This window comes from Hypanus sabinus, chromosome 22 (genome assembly GCF_030144855.1).
Source record: "Hypanus sabinus isolate sHypSab1 chromosome 22, sHypSab1.hap1, whole genome shotgun sequence".
NCBI classification, from domain to species: domain Eukaryota; kingdom Metazoa; phylum Chordata; class Chondrichthyes; order Myliobatiformes; family Dasyatidae; genus Hypanus; species Hypanus sabinus.
The window spans coordinates 19,564,437-19,581,784 of NC_082727.1; the positions used below are offsets into that span (position 1 = coordinate 19,564,437).

Below are 17,348 nucleotides of genomic sequence, written 5' to 3' on the forward strand. Positions count from 1 at the left end.
AGAGGGTGTGAAAGAGGCTGAGAGAGAGCGAGAGTGGGCGAGGGAGAGGGAGACAGCTAGAGAGGGAAAGGGCTGTGTGAGAGAGGTGAATGGGAGAGAGAGGGGAGTGAGTGGATGTGTGAGAGAGAAGAGGTGAAATGGGGAGAGAGAGAAAAAGGTGGGAATGAGAGAGAAGGACTTGAGTGAGGGGGGTGGGTGAGAGAGATGAGGGAGAGGGAAACAGGGAGAGGGAAACAGAGAGAGAGAAAGAGAGAGAGGGAGCGGGTTGCAAATGAGAGGTGTGAGAGAGAGGAGCTGTGAGAGGGGTAATGAGAGTTGGGATGTGAGAGAGGGCTGTGAGAGGAATGAGAGATTAGACTGTGAGAGAGAGGGGGTGATTGAGAGAGAGGACGTGACAGGGGCAAATGAGAGAGGGGTGAGTGAGTGAGAAAGTAAGAGAGGTGAGTGTGAGAGAGACTGAGAGAGAGGGTGGGGTGAATGTGAGAAAGATGGGCTGTGAGATATTGTGCGAGTGAGAGAAATTGGGACGTGACAGTGGGGGGTGAGTGAGAGAGTGAGACAGTGGGGGTGAGTGAGTGAAAGTGAGAGAGGTGAGAGTGAGAGGGAAAGGTGATTTAGAGAGACGGGCGAGTGAGGGAGAGAGGGGCTGTGAGAGTGTGGGTGAGGGAGATGAAGACAGTGAGAGTGGAAAGGGCTTTGTGAGAGAAAGAGGCAAGTGAGAGAGAGAGAGGTGAATGAGAGAGAATGACAGATGCAATTGAGGGGATGAGGACTGTGTGAGAGAGAGAGAGAAAGGCTGAGACACAGTGGGAGTGAAAGATTGGGATATGACTGAGGGAACGAGTGAGAAAGTGAGAGATGCCAGGTGTCCCCTTTTTCGAACATTCGCTTTACGACACCTCGCTGTTACGAAAGACCTACATTAGTGTCCTGACGAAGGGTCTCGGCCCAAAACGTCAACAGTGCTTCTCCCTATCGATGCTGCCTGGCCTGCTGTGTTCCACCAACATTTTGTGTGTTGTTTGAATTTCCAGCATCTGCAGATTTCCTCGTGTTTGTACCTATGTTAGTTACCTGTTTTCGCTAACAGAAGGTGTCTTCACTATTACAAAAAAGGCAGCGTTCACCCCGAGCAGCCGAGATCAACAGCATTCTCTTAAACACGTGCCTGTGAGCATCTGTGCTTTATGTCGATTTATTTTGTGCATCCGTTAGCAAGATGAGTTCTAAGGTATTGGAAAAGCCTGAAAGAGCGCGTAAGGGTGTTACACTTAGTGTAAAACTAGACATAATTAAGCATTTCGATTGTGGTGAATGAAGTAAGGACATACTGAGTTTGGCTAAGGGTTTGTGGAAGTTGACGAAGATGTTGAAGAGATTTTGGCATCCCATGACCAAAAACTGAGAGATGAAGAGCTGATGAAGAGGAAAGGATAATAGACAATAGGTGCAGAAGTAAACCATTCAGCCCTTCGAGCCTGCACCGCCATTCTGAGATCATGGCTGATCATCTGCTATCAATACCCAGTTCCTGCCTTGTCCCCATATCCCTTGATTCCCCTATCCATAAGATACCTATCTAGCTCCTTCTTGAAAGCATCCAGAGAATTGGCCTCCACTGCCTTCTGAGGCAGTGCATTCCAGACCCCCACATCTCTCTGGGAGAAGAAGTTTTTCCTTAACTCTGTCCTAAATGACCTACCCCTTATTCTCAAACCATGCCCTCTGATAACAATCGAAACCAAACGCAGCAGCGAAAGTGAAGTCGTCCAGGAACTGAATGTGAAGCAATTGAGTGAGATTTTCGCTGCGATTGACAACGCTGCAATGATTGGAGAAAAGTATGACTTTAATTTTGAAAGGGTACGTAGGTTTAGGGCATATTTGCGGGATGGTTTGAGTGCTTACAAAGAACTGTATGATAGAAAAATGCGCAAGGCTAAGCAGTCAAGCATATTGTCATTTTTCAAGCCCACATCAGCCACAGCAGATAACGAACGTCGACCTTCAACATTGAGGCAGGCAGACATGGAAGAAGGTGACCTGCCTTCCCTGATGGAAACAGATGACGATGAGATGACACCCCAGTGTCCCACCACACCAACCTCCAACGACTCTGCCTAACACACCATCATCAGTGTGCTCACTGTCTTTCCGATTTCAGTAAGTGAAACTACACGGTGTACATTATTTCTACTTTATATAGGCTGTGTATTTTTATGTGTTATTTGGTACGATTTGGCAGCTTCATAGCTTAAAGGTTACTGGAAAGAGTGCTTCTGGCGAGAGTGCTTGCGTGAGATTTTCACTGCGGTGGACAGTGCTGCAATAATTGCAGAAAAGTATTCCTACTTTATATAGGCTGTGTATTTATCAGATCATTCCTGCTTTTACTATATGTTACTGTTATTTTAGGTTTTATGTGTTATTTGGCATGATTTGGTAGGTTATTTTTTGGGTCTGCGAACGCTCACAAATTTTTCCCATATAAATTAATGGCAATTGCTTCTTCGCTTTACGACATTCCGGCTTACGAACCGTTTCATAGGAGCACTCTTCCTTCAAATAGCAGGAGAGAGTGAGAGAGGGATGAATGAGTGACAGAGAGGAGGGTGAAAGGGGGAGGGCAGTAAGAGAGAGGAGGTGCAAGAGGGAGGGGCGAGAGAGGGGGCTGTCAGGGAGCAGGAGACTGAAAGAGAAGGAAAGGACTGTATGATAGAGACAAAGGGGCAATTGAGAGAAAGAGAGTTGATTAAGGGGGAGAGGCATGACAGGGTTGAGAGGGAGAGAGAAGGAGAGTGAGTGACAGAGAGGGAGGGGTGAGAGAGAAGAGAGGGGGTGAGGGGATAGTGAGAGGTGAAAGAGGGGGTAGAGAGGGAGGAGGGTGAGAGGGAGAGGGCAGTAAGAGAGAGGGGTTGTGTGAGGGAGGGGCGAGTGAAGGGGTAATGGGTGAGAGGAGGGCTATGAGAGGGAGGGGGCTATGACAGAGAGAGAGAGGTGCAGTGAGGAGGGGCAAGGGAGAGGGAGACAGTGAGAGACAGGGGCAAGTGAGTGTAAAAGGGCTGTGGAGTGGAGTGAGTGAGAGAGGGGTGAGTGAAAGAGAGAGTGAGGCAGGGTCGATTGAGAGAGGGGGTGTGAGAGAGGCGAAAGGAGAGAGATTGCGGTGTGAGGGGAGTGAGTGAGATTGGGGTGAGTGATTTAGAGAGAGGGGAGTGAGTGAGAGAGAGGGGGAGAGAGAGAAAGAGGAGTGAATGAGTGAGAGAGGTGAGGGAGAGAGAGAGAGGTAGTGATAGGGGACTCGATAGTTTGACATAAAGACAAGAGGTTCTGTGGTCGTGACAGAGACTCCCGGATGGTTTGTTGCCTCCCGGGTGCCAGGGTCAGGGAAGTCTCTGATTGCGTGCACAGCATTCTGAAATGGGAGGGTGAGCAGCCAGATGTCGTGGTACACATCGGTACCAATGACATAGGAAGAAAGAGTGAGGAGTCCTGAAGAGTGAGTATAGAGAGCTTGGTAGGAAGTTAAAAAGCAGGACCTCGAGGGTGGTAATCTCAGGATTGCTACCTGTGCCACGTGCCAGTGAGGGCAAGAGTAGGATGCTCTGGAGGGTGAACACGTGGCTGAGGAACTGGTGTAGGGGGCAGGGTTTCAGATTTCAGGATCATTGGGACCTCTTCTGGGGCAGGTGGGACCTGTACAAGAGAGACGGGTTACACCTGAACTACAGGGTGACCAATGTCCTTGCAGGGAGGTTTGTTAGTGCTATGGGGGGGGGGGTTTAAACTAGATTTGCAGGGGGGTGGGAACCAGAGTGCCAGAGTAGATAGTGGAGTGGGGGTGAAAATAAATGTTAAAGTTTCATGCAAAGTCACAAATAGAAGGATTGTGTGTGGTGGTAATAATCTTCTGAGGTGTGTCCATTTCAATGCGAGGAGTATTGTGGGAAAGGCTGACGAGCTGTGGGCGTGGATTGACACGTGGAATTATGACATTGTAGCCATTAGTGAAACTTGGCTGCAAGAGGGGCAGGACTGGCAGCTCAATGTTCCACGGTTCTGATGTTTCAGACGTGATAGAGGCAGAGGGATGAAGGGTGGGGGGAGGAGGTTGGCATTGCTAGTCAGGGAAAATGTTACAGCAGTGCTCAGGCAGGACAGATTAGAGCAGTGGTCCCCAACCACCGGGCTGCAAAGCATGTGTGAGGAAACATTATGATTTGACAATATGCAACGATGCGAGTCAGCTGCACCTTTCCTCATTCCCTGTCACGCCCACTGTTGAACTTGAACGCACACGAGGTCATCAGTCACCTAAACGCAGTGATACCCTCGCGCCAGCGATCACTGGTTGGCCTCGGGTAATCGGCCACCTCATGCGGCCGGTGGGAAGTGCCGTTGGTACTGGCCTGGAGCGCAGACAGATGGGCGCCGCCTCTAAACCTGTTTACCACACCGAACGTTCATGGGGAACCCGGTGCTAAAATATTCGCAGACGACCTAATTCGGGCTCAGGGTTTCGTAAGTAGCGGAGCAACTACCTCGCTGCGATCTACTGAAAGTCATCCCTCGAGCCAGACTTTTGTCAGCCGATAGATCCTACCTACCTACAAGGGGAGGGGGGCGGGCACGCGCCCTGTCACACTCTTTGCTCGGTCGGTCAATTGTTCCGGACTGCGACCGCCACAGGGACCTCCGGCCCTCACCTTGTCCTCTCACTGGTGTGTGGCAATGATTTTATATGTTCATGCGAGGAAAATATGTGCTGTGTTTAACATTAAATTCATTAGATAAACCCTTTTAGAAACGAAACTGAGTGTATTAGCCACTTACAAGTGACTTATAGTTGACTTATCACCTATATTCCGGTCATGATTAACACCCCCCCCCCCCCCCCCCACCATCGGCTGGTCCACAAGAATATTGTCAATATTAAAACAGTCTGCAGTGCAAAAAAGGTTGGTGACCCCTAAATTACAGGGCTTGTCTACTAAGGCCATATGGGTGGAGCTGAGAAACTGGAAAGGTATGACCACATTAATGGGCTTGTATTATAGACCACCCAATAGTCAGCAAGAATTGGAGGAGCAAATCTGCAGAGAGATAGCAGACAACTGCAGAAAACAAAGTTGTGATAGTAGGGGATATTAATTTTCCACATATTGATTGGGACTCCCATACTGATAAAGGTCTAGAAGGGTTAGAGTTTGTAAAATGTGTTCAGGAAAGTTTTCTAAATCAATATATAGAGGTACTGACTAGTGAGGATGAAATATTAGATCTCCTATTAGGAAATGAGTTAGGACAGGTGACGGAAGTGTGTGTATGGGGGAACACTTTGGTTCCAGTGATCATAATACCATTAGTTTCAACTTGATCATGGATAAAGATAGATCTGGTCCTCAGGTTGAGGTTCTAAACTGGAAAAAGGCCAAATTTGAAGAAATGAGAAAGGATCTAAAAAGTGTGGATTGGGACAGGTTGTTCTCTGGCAAGGATGTCGTTGGTAAGTGGGAGGCCTTCAAAGGAGAAATTTTGAGAGTGCAGAGTTTGTATGTTCCTGTCAGGATTAAAGGCAAAGTGAATAAGAATAAGGAACCTTGGTTCTCTAGGGACATTGGAACTCTGATAAAGAAGAAGAGAGAGATGTATGACATGTATAGGAAACAGGGAGCAAATAAGGTGCTTGAGTATTAGAAGTGCAAAAAAAAAACTCAAGAAAAATCAGGAGGGCTAAAAGAAGAGATGAGGTTGCTTTGGCAGTCAAGGTGGAGGATAATTCAAAGAGCTTCTACTGGTATATTAAGAGCAAAAGGATAGTAAATTGGTCCTCTTGAAGATCAGTGGTCGGCTATGTATGGAACCTAAAGAAATGGGGGAGACCTTAAATGGTTTTTTTGCGTCTGTATTACTACGGAAACTGGCATTGAGTCAATGGAAATAAGGCAAACAAGTAGTGAGGTCATGGAACCTGCACAGAGGAGGAGGTGCTTGCTGTCTTGAGGTAAATCAGAGTAGATAAATCCCCAGGACCTGACAGGGTATTCCCTTGGACCTTGAAGGAGACTAGTGTTGAAATTGCAGGGGCCCTCGCAGATATATTTAAAATGTCGGTATCCACGGGTGAGGTGCCGGAGGATTGGAGGATAGCTCATGTTGTTCTGTTGTTTAAAAAAGGCTCTAAAAGTAATCCAGGAAATTATAGTCTGGTAAATTTGATGTCTGTAGTAGGCAAATTATTGGAAGGAGTTCTAAGAGATAGGATCTACAAGAATTTGGACTTATTAGGGAGAGTCAACATGGCTTTGTGTGTGGTAGGTCATATTTAACAAACCTATTAGAGTTTTTCGAAGAGGTTACCAGGAAAGTGGATGAAGGGAAGGCAGTGGATGTTGTCTACATGGATTTCAGTAAGGCCTTTGACAAAGTCCCACTTGGGAGGTTAGTTAGGAAGATTCAGTCACTAGGTATACATGGTGAGGTAGTAAATTGGATTAGACATTGGCTCAATGGGAGAAGTCAGAGAGTGGTAGTGGAGGATTGCTTCTCTGAGTGGAGGTCTGTGACTAGTGGTGTGCCACAGGGATGAGTGCTATTGTTATTTGCCATCTATATCAGTGATCTGGATGATAATGTGGTAAATTGGATCAGCAAATTTGCTGATGATACAAAGATTGGAGGTGTAGTGGACAGTGAGGAAAGTTTTCTGAGTTTGCAGAGGGATTTGGACCAGCTGGAAAAATAGGCTGAAAAATGGCAGATGGAGTTTAATACAGACAATTGTGAGGTATTGCACTTTGGAAGGAAAAACCAAGGTAGAACATACAAGGTAAATGGCAGGGCACTGAGGAGTGCAGTAGAACAGAGGGATCTGGGAATACAGATACAAAATTCCCTAACAGTGGCGTCACAGGTAGATAGGCTCATAAAGAGAGCTTTTGGTACATTGGCCTTTATAAATCAAAGAGTTGGAATGTTATGGTGAGGTTGTACAAGGCATTGGTGAGGCTGAATTTGGAGTATTGTGTGCAGTTTTGGTCACCAAGTTACAGGAAAAATATTAAAGAGGTTAAAATAGTGCAGAGAAGGTTTACAAGAATGATGCCAGGACTTGAGAAACAGAGTTACAGAGAAAGGTTGAATAGGTTAGGACTTTATTCCCTGGAGCGTAGAAGAATGAGGGGAGACTTGATAGAGGTGTATAAAATTATGATGGGTGTAGATAAAGTGAATGCAAGCAGGCTTTTTCCACTGAGGCTAGGGGAGAAAAAAACCAGAGGACATGGGTTAAGGGTGAAGGGGGAAAAATTTAAAGGGAACATTGGGGCGGGGGGGGGGGGGCTTCTTCACACAGAGAGTGGTGGGAGTGTGGAATGAGCTGCCAGATGGAGTGGTAAATGCGGGCTCACTTTTAACATTTAAGAAAAACCTGGACAGGTACATGGATGAGAGGTGTATGGAGGGATATGGGCCAGGTGCAGGTCAGTGGGACTAGGCAGAAAAATGGTTCGGCACAGCCAAGAAGGGCCAAAAGGCCTGTTTCTGTGCTGTAATGTTCTATGGTTCTATGGGTGAGTGAGAGGGAGAGGCCAATGAGAGAGAGAGGGGGCGATTGAGACAGTGGGGTAGTGAGAGAGAGGGGGAAAGAGATTGGAACGTGAGAGAGGGGGTGAGGGATTTAGAGAGTGAGGGAGGTGATTGAGAGAGCAGGAGTGAGAGGGAGGGTCTGTGATAGAGGGAGAGTGAGAGAAAGGGCTATGTCTGTGAGAGTTGCGAGAGAGAGAAAGAGGGGTGATTGAGAGGCGAGTGGGAGAGAAACTGGAGTGAGGGAGAATGGGGGATTGACAGAGTGGGGCAAGTGAGAGGAAAAGGGCTGTGGAGTGGAGTGAATGAGTGGGGGGAGAGAAAGAGGGCAATTGAGAGAGTAGAGGAGTGAGAGAGGGGGAAGAGAGATTAGGACATGAGAGGGGGTGAGAGATAGGGATGAGTGATTTAGAGAGTGAGAGAAAGAGTCAGTGAGAGGGGCTGTGAGAGAGGGTTAGTGAGAGAAAATGGGATGTGAGAGTGGGGGCGTGTGAGAGAGACAGTGAGAGTGAGAGAGGGGTGAGTGAGAGAGGGGGTTGAGAAAGATTAGGATGTTAGAGGGAGGGGGCGAGCAAGAGAAAGAGGGGAGAGAGTTGAGTGAGAGATTTAGAGGGGGCAAGTGAGAGAGAGGGTAAGCAATTGAGAGAATGAGGAGTGAGTGTGAGAGAAAAGGTGAGTAAGAGCAGGGGGCAAGTAGAGATGGGAAGAGTACAGAGAAAAGGGGATTGAGAGAAAGGGGAGTGAGAATGGGGCAGAGAGAAGGTACTGAGAGGGGGTGAGAGTGAAGGGGGCAAGAGAGAAGGGGAATAAAGGACAGAAAAGGGGAGCGAGAAAGGAAAGAGGTGCTGGGGAGCGAGAGGTGGATGGGTGTGAGAAAGTAGAGAGAGAGGAGGTGAGAGAGGAGGGGGAAAGAAGAGGTGAGGCAGAGAATGGGGGAAAGTGAGAACGGGAGAGGGAGAGAAGGGAGAGTGAATGAAAGATAAATGGGGAGGGGGAGAGAGGGAGGGGGGAGAGGGAGGGGGGAGAGGGAGGGGGGAGAGGGAGGGGGGAGAGGGAGGGGGGGAGAGGGAGGGGGGAGAGGGAGGGGGGAGAGGGAGGGGGGAGAGGGAGGGGGGGAGAGGGAGGGGGGAGAGGGAGAAGGCTTATTCTTCCCCTCCACTCACATTATTCTGGCTTCTGCCCGGTTCCTTCTGTCTCGGCCTGAATCTTTGAATACATTTTTACAGCAGACGGTGGGAAAAGGTATAGTCAAGAATTTATGTGTTTGTGATTCTTCTAATTTAGCCCAAATCTTCCATACCAATCGAGCTATTCTTTCAGCCCAGTCCCTTTTGCCTACAGTTGGCCCAAATTCCACTAAAAACCTCTCTGCTGCGCGAGCTAGAAATCTTCTCTTCAGAGCAAAGTATGACGAAAGATGTCTTGACAGAGGACCAATCACATCTTTAACAATTTGCAAACCAGCATCATTGCAAGAGCTCTCTTTGTACACAAAGAAAGATGTTCAGAGGCATTGATTGAGTGGACAGCCAGAGATATTTCCCCAGGGTGGCAATGGCTAACACTGGGGGCATAATTTTAAGGTGAATGGAGGAAGGAATGGAGAGATGTCAGATACCACCACTTCCTACCCTTGTAACCTCCTCCCACATCCAAACCCCTTCCCATCTCTGAAACACCTTCCTCTGCCTCCCAAAGCCTTCCCCGTCTCTGTTAACCGCCACACACCGTCTCTGTAAACCACTATGTGTGCAATACATCTTCCACTCTAATTCTTATTTAGCAACACCACTCCCACTTCACTTTTGTTTCCAATTCTCTCTCTACACCCACCTTCCGTATTTCTCCCTCTCTCACTCCCCCTACCCTTTCACTTTCTCCTCCTGCTCTCACGCAGCCTTCACTCTCCCAACTTCTCTCCATCTGTCCTGCAACCAATCCCCTCTTTTCCCTCTCCCCACTTCACATTCTCACTCTTCCCCTTTTCTCCCTTGCCCTTCTATCACTCAACCCTACTATACAATTCCTTTTATCTCACCCCTTCTCTCCAACCCTTCCTCCCCCTTCATTTTTCCCCCCTCTCTCCCCCTCACCCTTCCTTTGGGTCTCAGCCTGAAACATTGTCCTTAGGCACTGCTGCCTGACCGTCTGAGTCCCTCTAACATTGTGTGTGTGTGTGTGTGTGTTGCTTTGAATTGTAGGAAAGTATAGGAAGGATGTCAGAAGTAAGATTTTTTTTAATAAACACACTGAGTGGTGGGCACGTGGAAATTGCTGCCGGGATGGTGGTAGCGGCAAATATATTAGAGACATGAGTAACAGAAAAATGGAGAGGGAAGTACGAGATCGATCTTAGAGTAGGTTAAAAAGTCGGCACAATATCATGCACTAAGGACCCGGTACTGAGCTGTACTGTTCTACGTTCACCTATGCTGACTGCGTTGCCCAGTTAGCATGTCCTACCTGCTCATGTTCGGTCCACAGGTCTCTAAGCCAGGTGGATTTTAAACGCTGTTAACGTGCTCTCCCACCACTCTTTCTGGCAGCTCATTTCAAACCCTTTGGGTGAAGAATCTTCTCCTGAAGTCTCTTGAAGAGGCAGTGTTGCTCAGAGGATTGAATAGCCCCCTCCTGCCCCCATCCAGACATGACTGTCGTCCACTCTCCAAGCTGGAGGGGGAAGTGAGGACTGTCTAGACATGTTAGCGCAGGGAGGGAACTGGGGCTGAGCGAGAGGTGGGTAAGAGTATTTGTCAAAAGGATGGAAGATGATGATGGTGAAAGGTGCCAGATGTGTCATTTCATCATCCCCCCCCTTTCTGCAGATGTCTAAGCAGCTGATCAGCGACTTCTAGATTCAGAGCTCAGTCCCATTCGCTGAGTTTTGTGATTACAGGAGCCACTCTCCTGCCCTCAGGTTGAGGCAAAACTCGTTGAAGGATTAATCAGAGTTTCAGCTAATTCCGCATCTCCTTTCTGAAGTGATTCTGGAGTGTAACACATCTGGCCCCGTCTCCCTGTAGCCATTTAGAGTTTTTACTTTCTAGTGTGACAGATGCTATATTGACCTACACATATGTTATCAGATTCCACAACCTGACTTGATGTGATAAATTCACTTACCACATCTGCTCTCCCTCAATTCCTCTCAATCCTGCACAACTTTAATTCTTAAAGGACCAATCATGTCTTTAACAATCTGCAAACCGCCGTCATTGCAAGAGCTCTGCTTTCACAAAGAGAACTGTTTATAACTTTGGGAAATGGAGATGGCAAAGACTGAGACTATTGCACAGAGTTTTTTCTGAGATCTACTTGGAGGCTGCATGCCCACAGTCAATGACTGGACAATCTGATCGATGGGTATCGTCTTGTGTTTCTGTCCTTTGGGCCTGCCTGATGCACTGAGTATTTCAGAGAGTAAGTGATGGGGCAGCAGGGAGAAAGTATTTTTCGGTAATTAAACCATGCTCCATTTGCTCTGCAGTGTGATGGGACATTGTAGGGGGAGCTTCACCCTGTGTCTGACACTGGGAATATGTGATGGGGTAGTGTGGAAGGAGATTGTGGCTGACCCCAGCAGTGGGGAATGGGATAGTGTGGTGGGAGTTTCAATCTGTGACTGACCCTGGGAGTGTGTATTGGGACAGTGAGGAGGAAGCTTCACTCTGTGTCTGACCCCTGGAGTGTGTGATGGGAGTGTGTGATGGGACAGTGTGGAGAGAGCTTCACGCTGTATCTGACCCCTGGAGTGTGTGATGGGACAGTGTGAAGGGAGCTTCACTCTATATCTGACCCCTGGAGTGTGTGATGGGACAGTGTGAAGGGAGCTTCACTCTATATCTGACCCCTGGAGTGTGTGATGGGACAGTGTGGAGGGAGCTTCATGCTGTATCTGAACCCTGGAGTGTTCGATGGGAGCTTTAATCTCTATCTGACACCAAGAGTGTGTGATGGAGCAGTGAGGAGGAAGCTTCACTCTGTGTCTGACCCCAGGAGTGTATGATGGGACCGTGTAGAGGGAGCTTCTATCTCTTTCAGACCCCAGGAGTGAATGATAGGACCGTGTAGAGGGGGCTTCTATCTCTCTCCAACCCCAGGAGTGTGTGATGGGACAGTGTAGAGGGAGCTTCTATCTCTCTCTGACCCCAGGAGTGTGTGATGGGACCGTGTAGAGGGGGCTTCTATCTCTCTCTGACCCCAGCAGTGTGTGATGGGACCGTGTAGAGGGGGCTTCTATCTCTCTCCGACCCCAGCAGTGTGTGATGGGACCATGTAGAGGGGGCTTCTATCTCTCTCCGACCCCAGGAGTGTGTGATGGGAGTTTCACTTTGTATCGAATGGCGTCCAGGAACGGGTGAAAAAGGATAAGGGGAGGGTTGAGCAGAAGGTTTGAAAGGGATGTCTGAGAGGGTAAAGGAAGAAGAGAGGTCGCAAAGGCAAAAGTTGAGGGCAACATTCTTCATTCAGGTGGACAGAAAGAGGAGGCGATGATGACAGGGAGAACAGATGGAAAGGCTGAATTGGTAGGTGAAGCCAGGTCTATGGAGTGGGTAGTGACACAGTCGCTCCAATGGGGCAGCACAGTAATGTCGTGGTTAGCGTAATGCTTCATGGTGCCACCAATTCCTGCTGCCATTTGTAAGGAGTTTTTACATCCTTTCCATGCCTGTATAGGTTTCCTCCAGGTGCTCTGGTTTACTCCCCCTTTCCAAAGATGAACGCATTATGGTTATTTTGTTGTGGGTATTCTATGTTGGCACCAGAAACATGGCCACACTTGCAGCATAACCCCCGCACATCCAAAGATTGTGTTGGTCATTGCTGCCACAACGCATTTCACTGTACGTTTCAACGCAGATGTGACAAATAAAGCTGATTTATTGGAAACCAATGTCTCTGCACTGTTGGCATCAACCATGGAATCAGTGCCCGTTTCAGCTAAACCAGCCGCCAGATGCAAAGCTTGGGCTTCCATCCCTTATCAGTCACAACTTTGAGCACAAGGTGTGAGATGTTCCTCTCGCCCACAATCGGACTTCTGTTACCGAAATGAATTTTGGCCATTGCTTTCCACTGGGTGGGGGGGGGGGGGGGGCTTTGTGACAAAACACATCAGATCTCACTCCACAGAAATGTAAATGAACGCACTCCCACTGAGAAATACCCCGAAACAGAGGGCGTATCTGCTTTCCACATTCCACCTGCCATTCAGATATCACAAAAACAGGGGAACAACATTCTGACTTGATTGCCAAGATATCACAGTACGCACGACAGTTCGGCCCGCAATATTGTCCCACACTAGTTACATTAGTTATTCAAGTATCTAATTAAATGAATCCCTGTAACACACACAAAATGCTGGAGGGACTCAGCAGACCAGGCAGCTGCCTACAGAATGTCCGTTTCCCTTCATTCCTGCACATGTATTCGTCCATCTAAGAGCCTTTTAAATACATCCAGCACATCTGTCACCACCACCACCCCAGGCAGTGTATTCCAGGCACCCACTCCCTCTGTATTTAAAAAAAGTCTTGTCCCACACATCCTTCGAATTTACCCCCTCATCTTAAGTGTATGTCCTTTGGTACCCGCAGTCTCTTTTTCCACACTCCCAGTGGATCCATTCCGAGAAGATAACTTCTTGTACTAGACCTTTATATCTGTCCGTAGACCCCTCAGAGCTGCAGTGCATGTTGATAGGGCGGTTAAGAACGTGTGTTGGCCTTTATTAGTCAGGTGATCGCGTTCAAAAGCCACAAGGTAAATTTGCAGCTCTCTATTAAACCCTGATTAGACTACACTTGGAACTATATCTTCAGTTCTGGTTGCTTCATTATAGAAAGGACATACAATCTTTAGAGAGGGTGCAGAGCAGATTGACCAGGATACTGCCTGGATAAGAGAGCGTAGCATGAAGATAGGTTGAGCAAGCCAGGGTTTCTGTCTTCGGAGTGAAGGAGAATGAGAGGTGACCCGATAGAGGTGAATAAGAGACATTGATGCCTTTTTCCCAGATCAAAACTGATTAATACGAAGGGCCGGCAACTTAAAAGTGATTGAAGGAAAGTATAAGAGAAAGGTCAGAGGTAAGTTTTTGTACATAGAGTGTGGTGGGGTCACAGAACTTGCTGCCAGGGATGTTTGTAGAGGCAGATACATGAGGGGCATTTAAAGTGGTGTAAGAGACTCTTAGATAGGCAAGTGGATGATAGACAAATGGAGGGTTTTGTAGGAGGGAAGGCTTAGACTGATTTTGGAGATGGTTAAAGTATCGGCACAACATCATGGGCCAAAGGGCCTGTACTGTTCTATGTTTTAATATTCTGCAGTTGGCTGTGAGAATGCAGTATCAGGCACACTCAGGACGAAGCTGCCAGCTTTCTGGCCCTGAATCTGCCACTCTTAACCCTCCCTCCTTTCACCACCAGTTCACAATGGCTACCGTCTGCATCGACTACAAAACGCAGTGTAGTTACACGCCCTCCCGACAGCACCTGCTCGACCCGTGACCTTGTCCAACAGGATCACGGTAACCCCAGAACCCAAGGTGCCCCTCCATGTCACACACCATCCTGAGTTGGAAATACATCGCTGTTGATAAACCATCACTAGGCCTAAACCTTGGAACTCCTTCCCCACCAGCACCAAGGGAGCATCTAACCCAGAAGGACTGCACTGCTTTCAGAAGGTTACACCTTAACAGGGGCAGTTGGGGCTGAGCAATAAATGCTGGTGTGCCCCACAACACTCAGATCGTATGCAACTTACCCAATAAAACTGGAAGAACTCAGCAGGTCAGTCAGCGTCCGTGGAGGGGGGATAAACAGCTGATATTTTGGGTTAAGGTCCTTCACCTGGATCGGAAGGGGAAGGGGAAGCCACCTGGTCTACAACAGTCACATCCAATTAAATAACTTAGCAGTTAACAAAAGACCTCATTATGGATGGAAAGACAGTTTCAGGTGGTGAATCACACTCACGGAAAGAACACAGAACATAATCCAGGCCCTTCAGCCCACAAATTTGTGCTGACCCTTTAACCTAAGGTTGTCAGGGGCTAAGGAGGTCATCCAATCATAGAACAGTACAGCACAGCAAGGCCCTTCAGCCCACAAGTTTGTGCTGACCCTTTAACCTACTTTAAAATCAATCAAACCTTCCCTCCAGAGAGCCCTCCATTTTTGTTTCATCCATGTGCCTATCTAAGACTCTTTTGAATGTCCCTCCACCACCATCACTCTCTATGTAAAACGCCTACCTCTGATACCCCTCCTATACGTTCCTCCAAACACCTTAAGGATATACCTCCTGATGTTAGCATAAAGTAAATCAAGTATATGTAATTCCACTTGAGAAATTAACTGGGCACCTCTTTCTAGCCCGGTGTGTCTACGCTATTGACAGGACTCTAAGGGCACCCAGAGGGTGGATAAGTGGGTGGCTGGGGAGAGTAGGTAAGAGACGTGTTTTGCTGCTGTTGCTTGTGTTGTTCTGCTGTTGTGTGGACACGCAGGGGCTGCCCCCAGCACATCCCTATTTGTTAACACAAATGACGCATTTCACTATACAGCGCTATGCAAAAGCCTCAAGTGCGCACAAATCACGGTTGGGAAAAGGGGGAAGGGAGAGGGGAGGGAGCGGGCAGCACCAGAGAGACATTCTGTAATTATCAATAAACCAATTGTTTGGAGTCAAACAACTTTGCCTGTTGTCTCAGGGCTGGGTATGTCTGTACCCTTGCCACCACCACCGCCCCCCCACCCCGGCTGGAACTCCTTATCTGCCATCCGTCCCACACCCCTCCCACTGCGCCTCACCATTTATTCCTGCCAAATTTACAAACTTGCTCTCCGCTCCACCTAGACAAACACAGCACTGTGCAAAAGTCTCGGGCGCTCTAGCTCTGTCCTAAAACTTTTGCACACAATCAGTATACTTCGATCTACATGTGACAAATAAGTGAATCGAAATCTGAGCAACAGACACAAAATGCTGGAGGAACTCAGCAGGACAGGCAGCGTCGATGGGAAAAAGTAAACAGTCGACGTTTCGGGCCGAGACGCTACATATAAACAACATATCCCCCTCGGGTGAAACTGGGCCGGAGGCAGTCTCGGGAAACGCTGCGGTCCATTTCAGACACCGACAGGAGGAATTTCTTCTCTCGGAGGGCGGTGAATCTTCGGAAAGTCGCCGGTTCAGGGGAAGGATGGGTGGAGACGTGGTCAAGATCTTACTGCGATGCAGGCGAGTAGGGTGGTCCCAGATGCTGAGGAGGATTCAGGGGTTCGCCTCGGGTCCAAACCTTCCGACGTGTAGCTCTTGAGAGCCAGCCGAGCCCGTTCAGCCCTTCAAACCCCACTACTCTTCCGACCGCTGATCCAATTCTTTCTTGACAGCCGCGGCTAAAACCGCCGGCAGCACCCTCACACTGAAGTGCTTTTTGTCTTCTTCGTTGGTCTTCACCCACAGGTTCCTCCTCTCGCTTGTGAACCGTTCCTTGCACAAATCGTCCGCTCTGTTCCCTACAGGTCTGTAACTGCACTACCGAACGGCAGATTGACAGCGAGGAGTTCGTGCGAATTTGCAAACGGCTCCCTGGTCAAGAAATATTTATTGTTCGGAAAGGCACAACGGCGTGCGTGTGTGGGGTGGGGGTGTAATGTTCAGGATATTGCCCTACAGCTGCTAAACGTTAATGAACTTTAAACACAGTCAGAAAAAGTTCAAAGGCAAGTCACTTACAAAAAATCTGAAAGTTTCCTAATTGAAGAAACTTGTAGTGATTTTTCCAGACTTACCCCGACGATTTCCCCATCGGAGTTGGAGAGGTAAGCTTCCTCCACCATCCTCGGAGCAACAATTCCCGACAAATTCGGATGCACCGGCAGACATAAAAGGCATCCCATCCCCAGCCGAGCCTGAAGCTGGGAGCGTCAGGCCGACTGACGGCCCTCCGGCCCAATGGGAGCAGAGAAGGCTGTGTCACTCAAAAGCCAGCTGCCAATAGCTGAGCAGGCTGTGGGCGGGAATCGCGGCTGCGCAGCCCCGGAGGAGACGTTGCCCGATGGCAGGTATCACATGAGAAGAGTTAGCCTGAGCACAATGAGGACATTTAGTTATTAATTACTGGAAGAAGAGTGAATTGATCCACGAGATGGGTCAACTGCTGAGTCCCAGCAGACTTGGAATACTAGGGCACGGAATTCACCAGTTCCCGGTTAGCCAAAAACGCGAGAGACTGCAAATGTTGGAAATCCCGAGCAACGCACAAAATTCTGGAGGAACTCAGCAAGACAGGCAGCATCTATGGAGGGAAATAATCAGTCGACGTTTCAAGCCGGGACTCGTCGTGTGGTCTGGAAAGGTAGTTCGGGGGTGGGAAGAGCAGATGGAATGAGAAGGTGGAGGAGAGGAAGATGATAGATGAGGCCCAGGTAAGGGAGAGGAGAGGATGAACCAATAAGCTGAGAGGGGATTGGTGGAAGAAGTAAAGGGCTGGAGAAGAAGGAATCTGATAGGAGAGGAGAGTGGACCATTGGGAGAAGAAGGAGGGGGCACTAGGGGGAGGTGATGGGCAAATGAGGAGAAGAGGAGGCTGCACCTAGAGCGTTGGATACAGTACATGACCTTTTATAAACTTGTAGGTGAAGCGTGGCCTCGCCCAGAAGGATCGTTTGGGGCCCTGAATGGTGGTGAAGGAGGTAAATGGGTGTGCGTAGCATATGCCTCTTGCAGGGATAAGCGCCTGTCAGTGGAGA

At 48.5% G+C, this 17,348-nt stretch overlaps 1 protein-coding gene across 2 annotated transcripts in view; it reads right to left on the bottom strand.

Annotated features, from left to right (window-relative positions):
- LOC132379400 (solute carrier family 2, facilitated glucose transporter member 5-like) overlaps positions 1-16,489 on the bottom strand; it is a 71,859-nt gene extending 55,370 nt beyond the window's left edge. The window contains exon 1 of one of the 2 annotated variants that reach the window (XM_059947201.1): positions 16,389-16,489. In XM_059947201.1, the coding sequence (XP_059803184.1) occupies positions 16,389-16,436 (48 nt within the window). In that variant the 5' untranslated portion in view covers positions 16,437-16,489. The remainder of the gene's footprint in view (positions 1-16,388) is intronic. The other variant, XM_059947202.1, reaches the window with a different exon arrangement.
- Between the last annotated feature and the right edge of the window lie 859 nt (positions 16,490-17,348).